Genomic DNA, 22,728 nt, shown 5'->3' with positions numbered 1-22,728 from the left:
GCAATGATTACAGATGAGCAAGAGCAGAGCTGGTTGACTTAAATGCTGGCCCCAGTCCTCTCCCTGATGTACAGGCATTCCACAGAGAAAGACAAGGGCAGCAGGAAGAGACGCATAGAAAGGGGGCAGGGCCAGTGTGATGGATGTGCTTGTCATATTAGCACTTCAGGGGGAGAACTGAGTCCCAGGCCAACCTGGACTACATTGAGTTCCAGCTAGCCTGGGCTACAGAGCAAGTCCCTGTCTCAAAAAACAAAACAAACAAACAAACCACAAAACCATCAAAACAAAACAACAGTAAACAAACAAAATCAAAAGCAACAAACAAAACCCTCCAAACCATAGATAATATAATCTGTCTGTCTGTCTGTCTGTCTGTCTGTCTGTCTAAAACATAACACAAGATCATGAAGTATAGAGGATATTGGCAAGCACATAAAGAGAAACAAACAAGAAGCCTGAAAGTGTAGAATAAAGAGGGACAAAACCATATTTGGCTCCAAACTCCACTGACCACAGAACAAAGGAGACCTGACTTGTATCAGACTGACAGAAGCCAAAGCAGACTTTTCAGACACGCTCCCCCCAAAATATAGAAAAATTAGAGGTGGGGAGGATAGCTTTTCACATTGACTATGCGTAAAACTATGACCCTGCATTCTTTTAAAAATAAATTTTAATCAAACTGTATTCCTGGTTCCTAATAACTAATTACACACAAGGAGTAAAGAAAAAATAAAACATATGCAGAGGGAGATAGGCTCAGAATTTTCTGGATGTACAAATATCTCAAACTTAGGGCAGGGATCACAGCAGCCATTAAACCCAAAAGCCAATCACTGCTCCTCGAGATGGAGGAGAAAGCGCTTGCCAAAGACAGAGTGTTACAGTTTTATTGATGAGGACAGTTCTCAAACTAAGGAGGCTTGGAGCTGCCAGGCCAGACACGCGGCCAAGGGCTCCGCATGGATGCGGCTCGTCTGGTTCCGGAACAATGAGCCGGGCTCAGTATTATCTCAGAGACATTAAACGACCCGATTGATGTTGAGCTGCTAATTCCTGCTGAGCTGCTGAGCTAGAATCTGAACCTAAAACAGGTGACTGCACACAGAGCCTGTGTTCTTAATCCACCAAATGGACAGTGTTGCTTATTCCCTGACAGCGCTGTAGCCAACCTCGGGGGCTGGGCGAGGGGTTCCCAGATCAGGGCTGGAGGGGATCACAGAAAATCTGTGACAGTACCAACAGTCAATATATGGCTGAACCCTAAGCTACACAGTCTCTCCCCATCCCTCCTTCATCGTTCTCTCTTTCCCAGGTCCGCCCTGACTCAGGGAGTAAGTAAGAACAGTAATGTCAAGATGGTTGAAAACCCCCTTTCCCAGGGGTCTCATCCACAGGAATCGGTAAGAGCTGGCTCCTCAACCCCAGCAGTGTCCGGAGCGCTACTCCTCGACCTTGCTAGAAAGCAAATCTCAGGACCTACTCCAGGCTTCGTGAATCAGAACCTGAATTTGAACCAGCTTTACAGTATTTTTACAAGTGTATTAAAATGTCTGACAGAGGTCAAGCAGGCAATTTATAAGGCTGATCCGCTCTAGATTAAATTTCTCACTATCTGGAAAAACTTGGTGTATATAAGAAGAAATCTGGCTTGGAATAAAAGCAAGCATTTGGATGCCCAAGAGGCTCTACTCTATGATTAATTAAGCCTCAGAAATGATTCTTACTGTGTTCAGGTTAGTTTTCAGGCAAAGCTATGAACTAGTTGACAGGTCAACCAAGAGCAATATCATCTTCAATGTCTTCCCCAGCTCCCAACAAAGAGGCTCCGGCGGGAAGAAGTTCAAGGCTTGGGAAACTTACTTACCTTAGATTACATAATAGGCCTCACCTTCCCAAATGTGAGCTAGCTACGGGAAGAGCCTGAGCAAGGAACACGAGGTATATCAATGAACAAAGACAGGTCACTCGATGATGCCGTCAGTAAAATTGGCTGTTTTTTTAAAATGTTTATTTCTTTTTGTTTCATACTGTTGTATTTTGTGTTTAACTGTCACAGCCAGAAATGAAATAAGAGCTGGGGCTGAGTGGACCAAGCTCTTTGCCTGACATAAACAAAGCCCTGAGTTCAAGTCTTCGTGCTGCCAAAACAGACAAGCAAACCTTGTGAAGCAAGGATTGTGAGTTATGTCAGTAAAGGAAAGAAATAAAACAAGGTTGAGAGAGAGAGAGAGAGAGAGAGAGAGAGAGAGAGAGAGAATAAAAGGGAGGGAGGGAGGGAGGGAGGAAAGGAAGGAGGGAGAGAAGGAGAAAGGAAAGAAAAAGGAATGGAAGAAAGAAGGAAGAAAAGAAAGAAAGAAAAAAGAGAGGGAGGGAGAAAGAAAGGAAAGAAAAATAGGAAGACAGACAGACAGATGGACAAGGCGTTGACTTTGAGAGGATAGAAAAAAGGTTCAAGGAATACCAGACAAAGCTCTCCTGCACCAGCTGTGGGGACGTGAGCTCACCCCACTGGAGGCCAAAGTCTGAGCAAACAGGGGTGTTCCTTTCACCTACTCCAAATGACAGCCACCTAAAAACCCCGACAGTTTGTAAGTAGACTTATAAAGTTCAAGGGTAGACTCCAAGCTGAGTGTTTTAAATGACTCACTTTAAGGTAACGTTGCTTTGAGAGTCAGAATGTCCTACTTACCACCATGAGGTGGAGGTCAGCAGGAACTCTAGTGCACAAACAGCTTAGAACTATTGAAACCATTACAACCCAGAGTTTAACCGGGGGCCCAGCCTTGTATCACACAAAGGATAGAGAGACAGATTTAGACTGGTCAGGATGGCTCCTTGATTGGCAAATGCTCTCTCATTTGCATGGTGCTTGCTTTGCATCAGGGTCTAAGGAGCCACAGCAGTATAAGCAAAACACTTGAAAATCAAGAAATGGATTTGGGATCTGTGAGTTCGAGGCCAGCCTAGTTTATATTGCAGGTTCCAGGCCAGTTAAGACTACATAGATAGGACCTGTCTCAGAAAACCAAAATAATGATGATAGTGCTGAAAAAATGGCAGTTATGGGGCCAGAGAGATGCTTGCTGCTCTTCTGGGGTACCCACGTTCAATTCCTAGCTCCCATGTCCCACTCCCAGTAACCTGACGCCCTCTTCTGGCATGACCCAGCCAGTAAAAGGCTCTTGTCAAAGAACCTAACCACTGAGTGGACTCCCTGAAATCCACCTGTTGGAAAGAAGGAAACAACTGCCGAAGGCTGTCCTCCAACCTCTACATTCTTACCATAACCCCTTTCTCCCTACCCCCTCATTAGAACTTCTTAAAGGAGACCTACAGACATCTCTCTCTTCCACACTCCTATAGAAGGAAGGCCATAAAAACAAAAACAAACAACAGATAAAAAGTCCCAGGATGACCTCAAGTCATTTACAATCAAATTTGGTTCTGCCCTGGCAATTTAGCATTCTCAGACTCAAGAATGAGAAGGACCTGTACCAGGTCGGCCCTCCCGCCCCTTTTTCTCTTTCCTGGACTATTTATCTCCCACAGTCCTTCGCAGAGATGGTTGGGTTTATCGGTTTATTTATTATTTAAGACCCAAACTGCACGTGATACTCAGAACGAAGGCCCCCTTGTGGGTTTTTACTCGTTTGTAAACGCAACTTGCATGGTGTCTTAATTAAGGTGTGTAGCAATGGTTACAGCACTTGTTTGGGTCTGAGATGTGGTAAATTTCCAGTCGGTCTAATTCACAGGCACAGGGCTTCCAGAAGTCTCAGCTGGCTGGAGCCCAATGTATTTCTACATTTTTATTAGACTCAGCCGAAAGATTTGAAAAGATGAATAAATTACTCTTCTGTTCCCCTCATCTGCCATTCCAGACCACAGATGTCACAGAAGAAATTCAAACTGCATCTCCAAATGAAGCGTAACTTTAGTGAACGAATAATTCACCCAAATCACTGAAAACCAGAACTTTTTTTTTTTTTTTTTTTAGCAGCCATTCCTTCACCGGGTGGCACTTAGTGGGAAATGCTCACCTATTTATCTGGCCATTTTCTACTTCCGTGAAGTCATTAGAGTCGTTGCTGACGTTGTCATCCTCGGGCACCGTCATGTTCTGTAGCTCCGTTAACTCGAGGCCACTTTTGAAATGCATCATATTCGGGGGTCTGAAGTCAAAAATTCAATCCAAATGTCTTCTGTTCTGAGGAGCTTTAGTAGCAGGCAGCAGTGAGTACAGACTCCTGAGACCCCTGAGGAAGAGCAGAATAAAGTTCTCGAATGAACAGAGAACAGTGCCAACAATACACGGACCACCGTGAAAAGCAGACAAATAAGAAATCAGGCGAGAAATGACACGTTTAGATTTTGCTCCTAGACACATGAAAACAAGAAGCTTATCTCTAAGTTTTACGGGCATTTACTCATTCCTCGCCATTTTCTGCTACAGAGTAACCTTTAGCTCACATTTATAGAAACCTCAAGTTATGGGAGCTGGAGAGATGGCTCAGTGGTTAAGAGCATTGACTGCTCTTCCAGAGGTCCTGAGTTCAATTCCCAGCAATCACATGGTGGCTTATAACTATCTGTAATGCCTTCTTCTGGTGTGTCTGTATAAACTACAGTGTACACAATCAATCAATCAATCAATAAAACAAATATTACTATAACTAAACCCTTTAAAAAGTACATTTTTAAAAGTTTGCAACAGGCAAATTCATACTCATTTTATGAACCCATTTTTTAAAATGAAAGCAAAGGACCAGCAAGATGGCTCAGTGATTGAAGGCACTTGCTACCAAGTCTAAGTATCTGAGTTCGATTCCCATGACATACATACAGTGAAGAAGAACCAACTCCTGTGGCAGCCTCTGACTTCCACATGTGTGCTGTGGCATTCATATCCTCCAACAAACGACAGATTTAAAACGTAAGGAGTAACTAATTAAATGGGAGCGATTCGGCAGTTTTAATGGGCTTGCTCACAGCGCAGGCACAAGCCCATCGCCGTAGGACCAGAGCACAAATCTCCGATAAACGGCCTCACTGGGGCTCGACCTACAACCTGGACTAATTTTATTCTGGAATTTAGCAAATAGTTTATACATCAACTGCGAAAGATTAAATCAATCTTCCATGAAATGAGTCCATGTCAGGGAATTAGGGAATTAAAAACTCATACTCAGAGGATTTTGGTTAATCCACCTGCTACTTTATTTTCTCATCGGGGATGAAAGAAGCGATCGGAGAGGTCGTTTCCCCTCATGTGGATGGCTGTGGTTCCGGAGGTGCCACCAAACAAACGTACGGGGACAGATTTGGGGACGAGGCATCAAAAATCAAAAGATGATCACAAAGGCAAACAAAACTTCAAGTCAAGGCCAAATCAGGGGTGGCACAGTAGACAGGAGAGGTCACAGTGATGGCCCTTGAATCACAAGGGACTTGGACTACAGGGCTCTGCTTCAAAAGGGGAGGGAGAAGGAAAACCCACATAAGCATGGCTGTCCCACTAGAGTAGGTAGTCTCAAGTGTCACTTCAAGGACATCTTGGGGGAGCGCAGAATGTCAAAAAGATGCAACTCTAGACTCTAGCTAGACCTGTGGCTCTCAGCCTTCCTAATCCTGCCACCTTTTAATACAGTTCCTCATGTTGTAATGACCCCTCCAGGTATAAAATTGTTTTCACTGCAACTTCACAACTGTGACTTTGAGACTGTTTTGAACTGTGATGTAAATATCTGATATGCAGGACATCTGAGAGGAAACCCCTGTAAAAGGCCCGTTGTCCCCAAGGGGTCACTACCCCCAGGTTGAGAACCACTGGCTTAGATGCCGCACTACCAACAGTTAATGGCGGCTGACTGAGAGAAAGTTGTGTCTCCTCCAGGACAAGTGGCCCTCTCTCAGAAGGTTATCCAATCCCAGCGGTCAGCCATAAACACATACGTAGGAGCAACACCAAACAGATGCAGCAGGCTGTACCTATACTTACATATAAAATGTGTAAAAACATTCATTCGAGAAGTCGCAGCCCGAGAGGAGTTGAGGGTAAAAAGGATGGAGTGGAAATTATAACAATATTCATGTGGGAGACTCGCACACAATTAGGTGAATGTAAAAAATAAAATAAAATAAAATTGAAAGTTTAAAGAAGTTAATACAAAAAACCTCCTTGAAAACAGTTGATACATTATCTGATTCTCAATACGCCCAGAGGACAGCAGCCTATTAGGGGAAATCTGATATGTCTACACTGGCCTCCTGGCTGGCATGCACCAAGAAGCCTTTGACTCAGTGATAGCTAACGGACCCACAGAAGTAGCCGGAATGACATAGTTAGAGGTATAGTGTCTTTGTACGTAGAAACCACACAATAACCCTGTTCCTTCCGGGTCTCCCATCTAGAAGGAAAAATTTTCTGGTGTCAGGTGATTAAGCGTAGACAGCAAAAGCGCATTCTAATGTCTCAGATTCCAGGAGCCTCCCTCCCTGCTGCAGCAAACGCCTCTGGGAAGACAGGAAACCAGGAGGGGGCATCTGAGTCCAGCGAGCGCTCACAGCTTTGGGGGGTCTTCATACAGCGGCAATGGTCACCCGTCTCCTCCAATGCCAAGCTGAGAGCATTCAAGCATCTGGACCCCACTCTCGCCTCTGGGATTCCTTCAAAGCAGGCTGGGTAATGTTTAGACTCGTGACTCTCACTCGTGCCTCTGAAATTGCCTGACAGGTTGTTGAAGTGAGCCTACGGGCCTAGGGGTGGTGCTGACATTCGTACCCTGTGTTAAGGGAGGTTTTTTTCCCCTCCAAACTAGAAGGTAATAGGGTATCAGGCATGAATTTTCTAAGAACGGAATTTGATTAGTAAAAGATTTGGGAGTCTGCTGATTGAAGTTAACCTTTCATGTTCTCTCGCTCTCTCTGTCTCTCTCTCTGTGCATGTGTGTGTGTGTGTGTGTGTGTGTGTGTGTGTGTGTCTGTGTGATGGAAGTTAACATAACACCCCACAACATTACTAAACCCATGGAAAAACCAGTTCATCAAATGGGGCAGGTTTTTGGGGTATAAAATAAGTCTCCCTGAGGCCTAACGCATGGGCTGGAGAGATGGCTCAGCGGTTAAGAAAACTGACTGCTCTCCCAGAGGTCCTGAGTTCAATTCCCAGCAACCACATGGTGGCTCACAACCATCTGTAATGAGATAGCTGTGGTGTACTCACATACATTAAATAAAAAAAAACTTTTTTTTTTTTTAAGAGCCTAACATGTTCTTGAAGATGAAAACCAGAAACGTCAGCAAAGTTCATCACGCTACTCATCTTCCTTGGGCTGTGCTGGGTAAACATTTGCTCTAAGTCTCGCTTACTTATCCGAGTACCAAGTGAAGATGGAGTTTTAAGAATGTTGCGAATATCAAATCTTCAGGGACCTGAGACAGGGTTATGGAAAAGTTATTCGGACTGGACCACGAATTTTCTTCCTTCCCCTAGAGTAACAGACACTTGATGGAGACTCTAGAACAAACATGAAAGAAATTCCACCACCAAAAAAAAAAAAAAAAAAAATAGGCCAGAGACTCACTTCCTCCTCCTCATTTTCTTCCGTGTCTCCTTTTTCCATCTCTACCCCCGCAACGTCCCTTCTGGTTTAATGCTGAAGATTTTAGATTGTTTTTAACCTACTTTTTTTTTTTCATGGAATACCAGTCTGTAAGGGCTGTGAAGGAGGCAAGTGCTCTTCTAAGCTGTGAGTTCTGGAAATATCGCTATGAAGCTTCATCATGAGTTCGAACCCTCAGCTACCAAGGAAAAGCTGTGTACACTGCTTGTATTTATGATGCCAGAGCTGGGGGTGGGGTGGGAATAGGTGGATCCACAAAACTCCCTAGCTAAGGACTCAAGTTTGGGTCCCCAGTGCCCAGGTAACAGCCTGGCAGCTTGCCTGTGACCCCAGCATCGGGCACAGCAGTTGGGGGTGAGGAAGGAAGGAAGTGTATCCCTGGGGCTCTGAGCAGACAGTCTAGCAGAAATAGTAAATTCTAGACTCGGTGAGAAAGACCTATCTCAAAAGTGGCCCAAAGAGATAAGGTGGGTCACACCAGTGCGTAAAGGCACTTGCTACCAAAGGCTAATGCCTGAGACCCACAAAGGAGACAACCAACTCCCAGAAGCCATCTCTGTTATCCACACGTGCGCACTTGAGAGCACGCACACATCTGCTCTCGAGCTCGAACACACACGCTCGCACACGCGCGCACACACACACACACACACACACACACACACACACACACACACACACCTGTTAGGCTACACAGCTAAATAAGGCATCATACGATGTTAACTGTAATTACTACACTTCAATATTTAAAATAGTTAGAGACCACATCTTACTCGGCACAGAACACTGCTGCTGATCCTTACCATAGCTTGCACTGGCCTTGAGGCAAGAATTATTATCCTGGTACATTATTAGTACAGCACCAAAGGAAACTACCTCATAAGATGACTCTGCATTACGTCACGTATCAGGACAGGGACATGCAAGTAACCTTGTCTGGCTTTAAGCAAGGCTATCCCATATAAGACACTAATATACCATATTAACATGGTGTGCTTGCATGACAGAGAGAAAATTAACAAAGACACCATCCAGGAAGATTTCAGGAATATGTATGTTCACATACTGTACACGTGTATGCACGCATGGAAGGAAGCAAAGCAAATAAAAAGGAAGAGAGATGATAGGAAAGACCCGGAGAGAGCAGGACTTGAACTGTATGTCTTAGACTGGGGCAGTGCTACTTACACTGGGGACAGGAGTGACAAGCTTACTCAAACAGCACCAGTGAGGGGCTGGCTAGCTCAGTTACTGGTAGTTGCAAGCTCCCTGGTAACAGAACCTTCGTCCTCTGGAGGAGCAGCCAGTGCCCTTAACTGTTGAGCCATCCCTCCAGCTCCTGTTTTGTTTTTATTATGAAGAAATAATAATAATAATAATAATAATAATAATAATAATAATAATAATAATATCCTAGCTCAACACCTGGCATCAACCCTAAGAGTTAACTAAGTTTGGGAAAGTGTTAAGGAGCCTAACAAAGAAGACATGCTAGTAGTACCCCTGCCAATACTAGGGATGCAAATCAAAACCTGAAAAAGTTACAACCTCAGGACCACACTCATCAAAAACTCAAGAGAGAGCAAATGCTTCGGAGGGTGTGGAGAAAGAGCGTCCTTGTACAATGTAGGTGGAAATTTACATTGAGATTCCTAAAAATATTAAAAATAGAATCACCATATGACCCAACAATCCCTCTTCTGGGCACACACCCAAAGGAATGAAATCACCACTTAAGGACATCTGCACTCACATGTTCAGTGCAGCGTTATCCTGAGAGCCAAGACACCAAAACACGGGAAATGCCCACGGCTGGATACAGAAAGAGTAATGCACACAGACGCACACACAGACACACAAACGCAGAAAGATGCACAGACACAGAAAGAAACACAGGTACACACACACACATACACACACACTTACACACACACATACACAGAGAGACACACAGACACACAGGTGCACGTGGGTACACACACCTACACAGAAACACACACACACACACTCAGACAAATGGCCTTATTCTTCCCGGACGTCTCTCCCCACAGCTAGCCGAGCCTGTTTACACACCCGAGAGTCCCAGATCTCTGCACTTACACTATGATGATCTGTATCTATATGCAAACATGGGTCTGTATGCCTAAAGGCCTCAAACAGACTAAACAAATTAACTATGTGTCTTAGTTAGGGTTTTATTGCTGTGAGCAGACACCATGACCAAGGCAAGTCTTATAAATAACATTTAATTGAGGCTGGCTCACAGGTTCAGAGGTTCAGTCCCTTATCATCAAGACAAGAGCATGGCCTCATCCAGGCAGACATGGTGCAGGAGGAGCTGAGAGTTCTACATCTTCATCCACAGGAAGCCAGGAACAGACTGAGCATGCTCAGGCAGCTAGGAGGAGTGTCTCCAAGCCCAGCCCCAGAGTGACACACTTCCTCCAACCAGGCCACACCTTCTAATAGTGCCACTCCCTGGGCCGAGCATATGCAAACCATCACAGTGTCTGTCCACAGCAATAAAACCCTAATTAAGACCCTATGACTTACTTATATAATCTTATAACTCATAACTGCTACTAATGTACTATAATGTCTTACTGGGTCATCTCATCTGAATGCAGTAGGGCATCATTATATCACATCTGTTGTCACATGGCACTGGGTAAATAAGACAAGAAAAAAAATATAAGAGACAGCCAAGTTCTGGAGCCATTTCACATAGAACCTGATCGTTCTGAACCCAGAAGAGAGGCCCACCTTGTAATCTCAGCACAGGAAGGCAAGGCAGGACTAGTACAAATTCATCTTGTCTACACAGTGAGTTCTAGCCAAGCCAGGACTACATAAGACAAAACAAAACAAACAAACAAAAAACAAAAAACAAAAAAACAAAACAAAACAAAAAAAAACCCTCACAAAGATCTAACAGAGGCTCTGAGTTCAGTTCCAAGCACCCAATCAGGACACAGAGCCAAGGGACGCAACACCATCTGGATTTCCACCATACTGAACTCACAATGCACATATCTACATGCAGATACAGCATACACATAATTAAACCACAGAAACAAAGCTTAAAAAAAAGCAAAGACCTAGAGGAGGCAAGATGGCTCAGAAAATTAATGAACCTGCCCCAGGCCTAATGGTTCCAGTTTGAGCCCCTTACATGTCGGAGAGAACTTTCTTTCAAAACTTGTCCTCTGAACCTCACATTCGCACGGCGGCACCACGCCTGTGCACACACATGCACACTCCAAATGTAAACAGAACAAAGACCCGAATATAGGCTGCATATAGCACTTCCATTAAAAGCTTCATGTTGACCACTGAAATCTTTGAAACGTGGGATCCTTGGGAGACGGGGAAGAAGGAAAATGCTCTCTAATAGCCGGAGAGGAGAAGCCAGCAGAGCACAGGGCAGGCTGTTTCCTCTAAGATCCCAGACCAGTCAATACCAATGGCTACAGTTTCATCGGAAGCCCTGGTATCCTCGGTCCTCGGGCCTTCTGCTCGAACTCTCGGAATGCCTTACCTGCCCTGCAACCTGTCCAGAGCTTTACTTCCTGAGATAGTTGCCTCGGTCTTTACAACCCCCCCCCCATGCCATGTTTGAGCAGCTGACTCAGATTTAGCCATCTGAGACCAGCCTAAATTCTCTTGTCTCAGCTTCCCCATCTAGGAAATGAACCCTGCTCTGACAGTCAATGAATGTCTTAGTTGGGGACACTGTTGCTATGACAGAACACCACTCTGGGTGTTGTTGTTTTAAACACGATCTCAATTTTTTTGATTTTTACCAATGAAGATTTGGGGCCACAGGCTGGGGCGAAAGCCTGCTAGCTCAGAGAGGTACAGAAAGCACCCAGCTCACCTTCCACCACAGCTCAAGAAAAAAAAATCGATCTGAATGTCCTTCCCTTCTACGTCCTGTGGGTCTCTCTACTCATCCTCCTTACTCGTTCATACTCTCTCTGGTTTTCCTGTGTTCACTTCCTGGTTACTGGTGGCTTGCTCCACCTCTTGACCTAGAGTTGTCTTTATTTAATCCTATTTACAGCATTCAAGCAGAAAGCCCTCGGATTAAAGGCCTGTGCTAAGGCTGAGCCACACCACAACTAAAAAGAGGTCTTTCCTGTACATAACACAATCTCGTGATTCACGGCGTGATCAAATGTCCTGCAGCTTCTGAGAGGAAAGGGTTTATTTCAGCATACATTTTCTGATATCACTCCATCAAAAAGGAAGTCAGGACAGGAACGTGTAAGCAGGATGTGAAGAAGCCGTGGGTGTGTACTGAGCGTGTACTGCTTCCTCGCTCTCCAGTTCTTCCTGGATCTGCTTTCTTACACACCTGTTCAGTGGCGGCATCACAGACAGTGGGCTGGACCCTCCCACATCCATCACTAATGAAGAAAATGCTGGAGCCAGGGAGTGAGCCAGGTGGTGGTTTGGATATGCTTGGCCCAGGGAGTGATACTATTAGGAGGTGTGGCCATCTTGGAGTAGGTGTGGCATTGTTGGAGAAAGTGTGTCACTATAGGGGTAGACTTTGAGACTCCGATTGTCAGATTCTACCCAATGTGGAATGGGAGCTTCCTCCCGTGGAGAGGAGTCCTCTTCTGCTGCCTTCAGATGAAGATTTAGAAATCTCAGCTCCTCCTGCACCATGTCTGCCTGCATACTGCCATGCTTCTCACTATGATGATAATGAACTAAACCTCTGAACCTGTAAGCCAGCCCCTTTTTAATTTAATAAAGGATTAAATGTGGTCCTTTATCAGCGTTGCCTTGGTCATGGTGTCTCTTCACAGCAATAAAACCCTAACAAGACAAGCTGGATGCTGGTGTGCCTTTAATCCTGGAACTCAAGAATTATATAGGCAGATGGAGCTCTGAGTTCAAAGCCAGCGTGGTCTATAGCAATAGTTTCACAACAGCCAAGGCTACATACACAGTGAAATCCTGCCTGAAAAAACTGGAAAAAAAGATTCTTAACATACCTGCCTAGTCCAATGTGGAGGCTTCTCTCTCTCTCTCTCCTTCTCTCTCTCTCTCTCTCTCTCTCTCTCTCTCTCTCTCTCTCTCTCTCTCTCTCTCTCTCTCTGAGGCCTCTTCTTAATTTAGATTCCTCTTCTTGGGAGACTACAGTTGTGCAGGCTGACATAAACTTTTGGGCACAGTCACAAATCCCATGGTTTAGCCATGCATCATAGTTAGCAGGGCCTGCATGGTTCTGGCAAGCTAAAATGACTCTCGCTGCTGCCTGCCTTGGCCTTGCCCAGTGTTTAAGTCTAAGACCAGCAGCCCCTCCTCCTTCTGCCCTAAAGGCAGAAGAAATTCTGTAACTCTTGATCTTCTAGCACATTCCAAACTCTCCCATCTGGGTGTAAGGTTTCCTCCCACAAGCATCTTTCAGGCCTCCTTTCCTCGTCTTTCATTTTAGAAGAGAATTCCTTTGCTAAACTGGGATTTACAAAATACGTGGAATCTCCCTTCCAAACTCTACTTGATCATGATCGCGTCCCTCAGCACAAAACATGGTTTTGTTTGGGTTTTTTCATCTGTAGGAAGAGAGGGGGGAGGGAGAAGAGCAGATCTATCAGCTCCTTCTGGCTTAGAAATTTCCATAAATTCTTTAAGTCTCTGGCTGCTTGCTAGACCTGTCTACAAGGCTGTTAGCCATGACCACAGCAGACCAGAAGCTGGACCACAGCAGACCGGAAGCTGAGCATATCACCTGACTTCCAATCTGAGTATCTCTTTAAAACCACCTATTGGGAAAATCACCTCGGACTGCAGGTTTCCCTTCATTAATAGTCCATCCTGCCCCTCCCTCCTTTACAGAACACAGCCCTGACTCTGCGATTCCACCTTCTCCACACACGACTTCTGGAACCTTCTGCTCTCCCAACTGCTGTGGGCTGCTGGCTCCCAGTCTGTTTGTGTTTACAATTTCAGTTGTATGGGGGAGTGGTATCAGGGTAACACAGGCCTCATAGGCACAGAGCCCAAAGCACACTCTAAACCCTCGAGATGATAGAAGTCTCTTTAAAGCAAAGTCTCCAGACACACAGAGATCCTCAGCCATGCAACTTCTCCAGAAGAGAGACATAAAAACCGAGGGTGTGAGAAGTAGACAGACCTGTCCACCTTCTCGAACCTTCGCTCCTGGAGAAGGCAGGTATGACAACACACCAGAAAGCAAAGCTTCAGGGAAGGGATTTTCCTCAGACCCTGCCGCTGTGCTGGGATGTTTAAGATTCTCCGTGTGGTTTTTAAAAGACCAGAGAAGGGGGATTACCAAAGCTGTCTATCTCAGCCGGGAGGAGATTTGCCCATCAAGAGATATTTGACAAAGTCTGGAGACTTTTCTGGTTAAGCATATGAGGGGGGTCTCTGCAGTGCCTTCAGTCGGCCTGGCTGGCATGGCGCCAAAACCAGCACAGCAAAGGCAGATGAGATCTGGCTCAAAATGGCAGCAGGGAGATGAGGTGGCAACCCAGGAGAAAAGAAGGCGCATCAAGAACACACCTATTGGCATTCACTGGGACATGGTGTCACTATCGCTCCATCCCATCCGAGGCGCTCCAGTACCTGTTGCAATCTATGACCGTTCAAGTTCCTACAGCATCACCCAAGGCTCTGCTTTCAATGTGCCCAGGCTATATCTATGAATTAATATCCGTTTATTCAAAATGACACTGATTTCTTTGGGATAGAAAGTCCGAAAGTCGACATATAACTTTGGATGTAAGAAAACAAGTGCTACTGTAAAATGACGACGATGGCGATGATATTAATATTAAATAAGGTCAACATTTGGAGTTTGATGAGCAGGGAGTCCATTGTGGTGACAACTAATACAAGTAAAACTCTCATTAACTAAAAATAGAGTTCTAGAATTACCACAAATATAAGGAGTCAAAAACAACATTGAACACTCTGCGTGTGTGTCTAGTTACATTGATATTTGTGGTCAAAGACCAGCCTTGCACTAAAAGCAGTGGTTTATGCTGTATTTAATCCCTGGTTGAGCTGACAGTCAAGTCCTAACTCAATGCCCTGGGAAACACAAATGCCCTGGGGTTAAAAGCACCATAAAGTGGTATATGAAAATTAGATCTTTTTAACAAGACCCAATTTAAATACTTCACTTTGAAAAGAGAAGAAAGTCCCAAGGACACTTTGTCATTCAAAGATCACCTTGAAATGGAACAATCCCTTTCTCCTATCTAGGTCTCTGAAGGTTGAATGGACTCTCAAGCTCTCTCCCTGTTCTCACACCCCCAGGTTGATATGCCTGCTTACAGGTCGATTTTAACTAAGCAGAGGACCCTATGGATACATCTCAACAGCTGACTCGAGACCAGTAGCTGTCAATCTAGCTGGACATGGGAACAACCCAGGAAAGTTTAAAAAGAAAATCAGAAATAAAGCGTGACCTCATACACCATGGGATGTCTAGGATGGGATCCAACCATGCATGATTTAAATGCTCCCCGGAGGATTCTCATGGGGAACCAGCCTTAAGATCTACACACTGAGAGAAAAGGCAAGATCAAATGCAGCGTGTGTGTCCAAGCAGTCTAGACAGATTAACAACACTGTGTAGGCTCACAGAACTAGAGAACACGGGTCTTATTCAGGTCCCTCCAATTAGCAAAAGCAACAAGACAACCTTTAGGGTTTTGCTTTGTTTGAAATAGGATCTTACCATGTATCCTTTGGCTGGTTCAGAACCCACTGTGCAGGCCAGACTTTTACAGAGATCCTCCTGCTTCTGCTTCTAGAGTTCTGAGACTAAAGGCATATGCTACCACACCCACCGACATTCTTTTAAGAAGCGCTATAATCTGTAGGTGAAGTAACATCCTAATTTCTGCCCCAGCAATTAACTCCAAATAGTCTTAAAAGAAGAAATGTAACTCACACAAAATATACCCACAAGCTCACTCAGGCACTGTTGACCAGTCTGCAATCACAACATGAACAATGACAACTTAAGGGCCATTTTCCTCAGCCCCACCCCATTTTGTCAGCCCCGCCCCGTCCTGTCAGCCCCGCCCTCTCCCATCAGCCCCCTTTCTTCCACATCTCAGGCCACAGCCTATCCATTCCTTTTCCTTTCCGGTCTCCTTCTTCACTGCAAGATATGGAAACTGAGATCCTCACATTACATCTTCATGTGATCCTGGCTGTCTCCCGGGAAGGGCCTCCCAGGCTGGGAAAATACAGGCCACATGTTGTAACCTGAGGCTAAGGCCCCATGATGTCAGAGGCTGGATGGTTAGTAAAATTGAAGGGAAAAGTCAGCCAAGCTCACAGCTTCACATTGCTAAGACTTCATCAAGCAGCACGTAGACATCCACGTTTAATGTGATGCTCGGTTTTGGCGCTTTGCTTTTTAAGTCTAAACTACAACAGAATCACCCAGCACGGTTTTGTTTGCTTGGGTTTTTTGCTTTTTTCTCACTCTTTTTTCTGATCTGAATCTTTGGAGATGGAATCTGTAAATTAGTAGATTTCCAAAGACACTGGTTGAGTCTGCTGTGGAGCCGTGCTGAGAAACACTAAAACAAACAAACAAACAACCCTTCTCAAAGGCTGCGCTTGGCATCGGAACTCAGACAGTGATGTCCTGAGTAGCCCTGACTTGTTCAGAGTCTCCAGCTGGTTCTCGTTGTTTCAGTACAACTCCGGATGGATGGAGACCGTGAGGCCTCAACTCCGGATGAATGGAGACCGTGAGGCCTCAACTTGTCCTGAGTTGCCCATAGGTTCCGGCAACTTCTCTGGAAGTGAGTCTCTCGATTTGCCAACCCCACTCCCCAGTGCCACACTGGCTTCTACATATCTGAACTCCTCTGCAATTAATGACTGGCTTGAAAGCCGTTATCACCAGAAAACCAATCATTAAGCCATCAAATCATACTGAGTATGGGTATCCGAGTGACTTCCCATCAACCACCATCTTAATGAAATCTCTGGGATAACTAAATATCCACCATGGGCATCCCTGTCATTTAATAATGAGGCAAATTCTGAAGCTCAGAGACGTTCAACAATTTACCCAAAGTTCCAAAGGCAAGCCTCATCGACTCCGTTCTACTGCCTGGCGTGAGTGACACCCGGAGTGGAAAAAACAAAACAACAAAAAAAAGTTAAAGAAAGGAAGGTGGTCACTAATCACTGCTAAGAGGCAGAAAAATAGCATCCTGACCACGTTGTCACAAAATACAGGACGTCAGGAGGCATTCTTCTCTGGAAGCCGCATAGCCATTGAGGCAGAAAAATACCTGGGGGCAGTGTGGTGCAGTATGCCCCTGGGAGAAAGACGTCAGGTGGGAGACAAAGAGCCAAGGGTTCTAGATACCTGGCAAAAAGAATCTAGGCTATTTCTGAGCAAGGGGGAAGTCACTAGAGAGGGAGGGTATTACAAAACTGTGACTGTTTTAAAGACAGGATACAATGTAAAACTCATGAAAATGCCCAGACTGAGCAAAGGGAGCAAGGTTTAGCATGGAGAACAACCAGGCTGCTGTCACACCGCCTAAGCTGACTCCCTCCCTCCTAAGCAGGCTTCCATCTTCCTCCCACACCTGTAGACACTTCAAGGGACTCCCAAGCCCACAATACCTGATTCTCAACAACCCACTTGATGGGTTTGCACATTTGGGGATACAGACAAAAGGACAAGCAGGGGACATTTGATGGGATAAGGAGAAGGGATGACCAGCCCTTCGGTCAGGGGTTGGGTGAGCTACCTTGCCAAGGTCACAATCCAGAAAGAATTTATTAAACAATTCCTGTATCCCTGGCATTAGAGGAGAAAAAAAAGGTGACCATGGTAGCAGATGCCAGGCCTCTTAAGTCTGCCGCTTCACCGCAACCCTCAGTCCATGAAACAAGGTAAGAGATGCACAGAAACTGCAAAGTTTAAAGTACCTTTAAATCTACTTACATATCTGCCGAATTACAGGTGGCCCAGGGTGCACTGTTTCTCCCAAAATCTCCCCGCTAATTATTCCCACAGACAATTCTTTCTCCTCGTTAAGAAAGGAAGACACGCCACCCCTCACACAACCCCTTCCTCATGGGTCTCCTATCTCAAGCATCCTCCCGGCTCACATGACTGTCTCATTTCTTCGCAACCTGAACACCTGGCATTTCTGTTTGCGTTCATCCATAGTCTGTTTCCTGTTGAAATGGACATTGCTCAGGAGCCGGAACTTGATCTGATTAGGTGATGCCTACCACACAACATCCCTAATTATTCAACACCTGTTCTTAAAAAAAAAAAAAAAGACAAAACAAAAAACAAACAAACAAACAAAAAAAACCCTATAGAGATCAAAACCTCAATCAAACTAGGCCGCGTTTCCGTTGCTTTCAGTCACACACTGAGAACTAAGTAACTCAACAGCAGAACCAATTAAGTCATTTTAAGGCAGAGATTAGGCGGCCATACCAGACCCGTGGCGGGACTTGCCAGTTTCCTATAGGGTGAGTTATTTGACAATGAGGCCAGCCAGCTCAGGTTTTATTTCCGTTGTCCTTCTGACGTCAGAAAAAGCACGAGTTGCAGCACTGTTTCTTGTATCAAGGTGACAAATTACAGCCTTGCTGGCCCTGCGTTCTCCAAACCATACAATTACCACCCCCCCCCACTCCATTGTATTTTAAGTTAAAACACACACACACACACACACACACACACAACATGTGGAGGTGTGAAATCTTGCAAACGCATACCGTTTTCTAGCAGTGGGTCCTTTCCTCTCTTCCACGTACAAACACCGTGTATCGTCTACGCGGTCCCCAAGCCAGTGTATTTTCCACCGATGGAACAGGCTAGTGAGAGCCCGGGTCCACGCCGCAGAGCGAGACACAAAGGGCTGGAGTAAGCACCACCTTCCTGAGCCGGAGGCAGCTTGTGAAAGGCAGTTCGCGGCGTGACGCGCTTACCGCGAAATTCCTTTTGCCGCCATATGCACTCGTGTCTAGTGCGAGCACAGTTTGGGCCGAAACCCAGCGGCGGGCGATGCCCCCGGAACCGCGCGCCGTTCGCGGGGGGTGCGGAGAGGCCCAGCACCCGGAGCCCGGCTGGCGCTGGAGGGGTGGGGATGGGAGAAATGAAGGCGGGCTGCGGGAGATCTCGGCGCCTTTTCCTCCCCGCGTGGAGCCGACCAGTTTAAAATCCTTCTGCCGCAACGTTTGGGGCCAGGTGCGGGGGAGGGGAGACCAGGGCGCAAGGGTCCTGCGCAAGCAGTGGCCTTTTGTTCTCCCGCCCCACTGGACCCGGCTCTCGTAAAGGAAGTAGCCTATCACAGGCTCTTCATTCCGGAGAGTCTCCAGTGCCGGAGAGAAAAGTGAGTCACTGCCAGCATCCTCCCACTAAACGGAGCGGAGACAGGGGCCGAGCCCGTGGCGGTGCAGCCAACGTGCACCTGTTTGCGGCACTGGGGACCCGGTCTCTGAGGCTCTGCTGCCAGGCCAGTCCCAAGATGCAGACTGACTCACTCACTCCTCGTTGTACCTTCTGCCCCTCATATCGCATGCTTGGTTCCTAAACCTCGAAAATGGAACCAGATCCGGTGCCACACTCCACCACCATGAAACCAGGTCCACAAAAGTAAGGCAGAGAATCCGGGGTCCCTGCAACCACCTTAGAATCGCGGCTCGCGCCCGGACAGACCCACACCAGGCCAGTACGGCTCCGCAGGAGAGAGATTTATTTGTGGGAAAGGACAAAAGGGGGAGACGAAGAGGAGAAAATGGGGGGGAGCGAAGGTCAGGAAGGGTCTGCCGTTTATTTGGACAGTGACGTAACCACTCGCAGGTAAGGGTGGGAGGTGGGCTAGGTGGAAGCTGGGAATATAAGGCAATTGCCATGACAACAGATGCGCGGGTCCCTATCGCCTGTGGGTGACCTCACCGTCATCAATGGATTCGTAAGTGACCTGCAACCGTAAAGCCGGTTCCTGAAGCCAACACCTGCGTTCGGGGAAGGGCACCGGACTCTGCCAGCTAGAAAGGCGCCGCCGCGCTCCGCCCGGGTCCGCGAGCCATGGAGGCTGGCTGAGTTACCCCCTTCCCTTCCTGTCCAATCTCCCCCTTCCTGTTCTAACTCTCCTTCCCTCCAAACGCACCTTACCTCGAGAAATAAAGGGGAAAGCGCCGCCAAAGTGTCCGCCCTTCCAAGGCCGTCCCCGGCTGTTAGATGTCCTTTTTGTGTCAAGGTCTGGCTAGGGAAAGGTGGCCCCTGGTCTGTGAGACTGGGCGGGGAGGATCCGCGTGGCGGGTTTCGGAGGGAGGTAAAAGGCCGGGTTACCGGCGACCTTCAGGCAGAGTGGCGTGGCCACGGCTCTCCTCCTCCTTCTCCACCTCCTCCTCCTCCCAGGGCTGGTTGCATCAGAGTTTCCCCCCCACCCGCACTCTGCCCGCCAGCCTCGCACTTACATCCACACGCCCGGCGCGGAGGGGCTCCAGCCTGACTCATTGGCTACCGCGGGGCGCGTCGCCCTTTCTCTTCCGCAGTTTGGGGACGGGAGCGCGGCCTTTCAGACCATCATCCCTCCGTGCCCGCGCGCCCGCCGAGCTGAGCTGCGCGCGGCGGAGCGGTGCGGATCACATGCCGCCGGTCGCCGCGCCTTCCTGCCCCTCTCCCCCCTCCCCCGGGCTGCCGGAGCGCAGTGCGACCGCCGCTTACCCGACACCGAGCATCCTGGAAGGGCAGTGCGAGCGGATACGCCAGCAGAACGCTGATGCCGCCCGAGCTTGCGGAGGCCGCCCTGCACCTGCCTGCGCCCTCCCGGGGCCTCAGCTGGGGTCACAGCTGCCGCACCCGCACCCTCGGGGTTGGAGGTGGAGTGGCTCCCTCGCCTAGGGGGTGGCAAGGGGATGCGTCTCTTGGGGTACGCCAGGGCCTCAGCGAATGGAGTTGCATTGTGGGAAGGGAGCAGCGTGAGGGTAGCCCCGCGACCCCGAGGCGGTGGCGGACTACGGAACGCGGAGACACCTTTGGAAACCTGGTGTCCCGAGCTAGCAGGCTAAGGCCTTCTCCCACCGCGACACCTGCAGTTCTCCCACCACCACCCCGAGTACCTCGAGGGACCCCTTGAGACTCAGTGGGACAATAATCCAAGGGGTCTGCACCAATAGCCCTGCTGCCCCGGCCACGTGACTCTACCCTTGCTAGGCCTGGAAAGGGAGCCGGTTGGAAGCCGCATCCGCCGCGGGTTCCTGCTCCTGCCCCACTCTTTGTCTGAGGTGCAGCCCCTTAACTGACTGGCTCGCACAGTCGCTTCTCCTTAAAATGGCGACAGGAAATCCCACCTGCACGCCAGCCACCACCACCACGGGGTCTGCCGCGTGGAAGCCTGGGCCCCTCTCAATCTGATGGCTCCTGTTATGGGTCCGGTCGAGATTCATCAGCCTGACCATCAATAAATTTTAACCAGGAGGCTTTTATTCAGACACTGGCGCCGAGCTGGGATTCCAGCACCGGGACACCTTAGCCAGGGGTTTATAAAGGCAAAGAATACAAAGTTACAATTTTCTCTCTTGCAAGCTTGTTGGCAGAAGCAGAACCAGCAGTTTTATATATATATCCCTTAGAGGCCCTTAACATTTAGGTCTAATTTTACCTTATAGTGCTGTTAAGCAGAGATTTAAAACCTAAAGTTAGCCACCAGCATGTTAGCCATCACTCTTCCATCTTCCTGTTCCATCAAAACAAGAAATGGCAGCTGAATCATAATTCAAAAATGACTCTACCTGAAGCCTTTCAAGAGGCTAAGTAATGCTGTTTTGCACTGGTTACACAGACTTTCAGTCTCCACTGGAAAAGTGAGGGGACAACCAAGATTTAAGCTTTTTAGAGGCTAATATTTCTGTTCCGTCCAATGGCAGCAAATGGTCGTGGTTAGTTAAACACTGGCTTCCAAGGAAACAAGTGGAAGGTGTGTTCTAAAACCGGAAGGTCGTTGCAAACAGAAGGGCAGCCTCGCCCAGTGCAGGGCAGTTTCTTCCTCAAATACAGAGACTTTTTCTGTGCCTTTATTTTTCTTTTGTCCTGTTGCTCCCTCTGAGTGCAAAACTTTATTGTATCACAGCAGCACCGGAAGTCTATTCTTTCTGCCCTTCATCCTAAAGGAAGTGGAAATCAATGATTTTGTTAGGATCGTGTTTGAGTAAGTTACCCCGTATGTAAATGAGCCTGGAGCTCAGTAAACCCCTTGAACGGTGTGTTTCGTTAAAGGAAGGTGTATACTCAGGGGTGTTGCAAAGAACATGATCCCAAGACTTTTAGCTCAGGTCATAACCTAATTTACCAGTTCCTGTACACAGAACTAGTTATAGTTACTTAGGGCTGTTTGAGTCGAATGAAACAGGAACCTAGCTTGTTCTCCTCACTTGCTTCTCTGCTACACACTTCTTAAATCTTTACATTTAATCCTCCTCACACTCCAGTTGGGCGTTAATTATCCTTTCCATAGGAGGAGAGAAAACTGGCCATATCAGCAGAGAAAGAGAATGGATTCCCGCTCAGTCAAAGTCCATGAGCAGTCTCTATGGGAACAGAGCACTCGACAGGGTCTTCACCCCTTCCCAGGGGATTTAGTTGACATCTACCACTGAGGAAACAAGCATCAGTATCTCTCTGCTTCATAGAAAGACTGTCAGAGAGACATCCTGGGAATAAGGTAGAGGCAGTGTTTTTTAAAATGCCTGGTAGGGCTGGGAAGATGGCTCAGCGGTTAAGAGCACTGACCGCTCTTCCAGAGGTCCTGAGTTCAATTCCCAGCGACCACATGGTGGCTCACAACCATCTGTAATGGGATCCAATGCCCTCTTGTGGTGTGTCTGAAGTCAGCGACAGTGTACCCACATACATGAAAGAAAGAAAAAAATCTTAAAGAAAAAAAGATGAAGAAGAGCCTCTTCCTAGGTTTTTCGAATGATGCCAGGAAGCTGTTTCCCCATTCACTGAACACTCACTACTAGGCCAGTAGAGGGTTAAGCATTTTACACACAGTTTCTCGTCTAATCTCCAGAACATTCTGAACGGGGCATGCTGCCCTGATCACTAATT

The 22,728-nt window shown here is 47.1% G+C and overlaps 1 protein-coding gene across 3 annotated transcripts in view; it reads right to left on the bottom strand.

Moving 5' to 3' along the window:
* SLC38A1 (solute carrier family 38 member 1) overlaps positions 1–20,215 on the bottom strand; it is a 66,376-nt gene extending 46,161 nt beyond the window's left edge. Inside the window, exons 1-2 of one of the 3 annotated variants that reach the window (XM_080938822.1) lie at positions 20,094–20,215; positions 4,047–4,262 (exon numbers count right to left, since the gene is read on the bottom strand). In XM_080938822.1, the coding sequence (XP_080794948.1) occupies positions 4,047–4,168 (122 nt within the window). In that variant the 5' untranslated portion in view covers positions 4,169–4,262; positions 20,094–20,215. Of the gene's footprint in view, positions 1–4,046; positions 4,263–18,386; positions 18,680–19,788; positions 19,889–20,093 lie in introns of those variants that run through there. The other 2 variants (XM_080938821.1, XM_080938820.1) reach the window with 2 other exon arrangements.
* Between the last annotated feature and the right edge of the window lie 2,513 nt (positions 20,216–22,728).

The sequence above is a fragment of the Micromys minutus genome (genome assembly GCF_963924665.1).
Source record: "Micromys minutus genome assembly, chromosome: 27".
NCBI lineage: Eukaryota > Metazoa > Chordata > Mammalia > Rodentia > Muridae > Micromys > Micromys minutus.
Note: the sequence above shows the minus strand (reverse complement) of the source record. Positions and strands in the feature narration are given on the sequence as shown.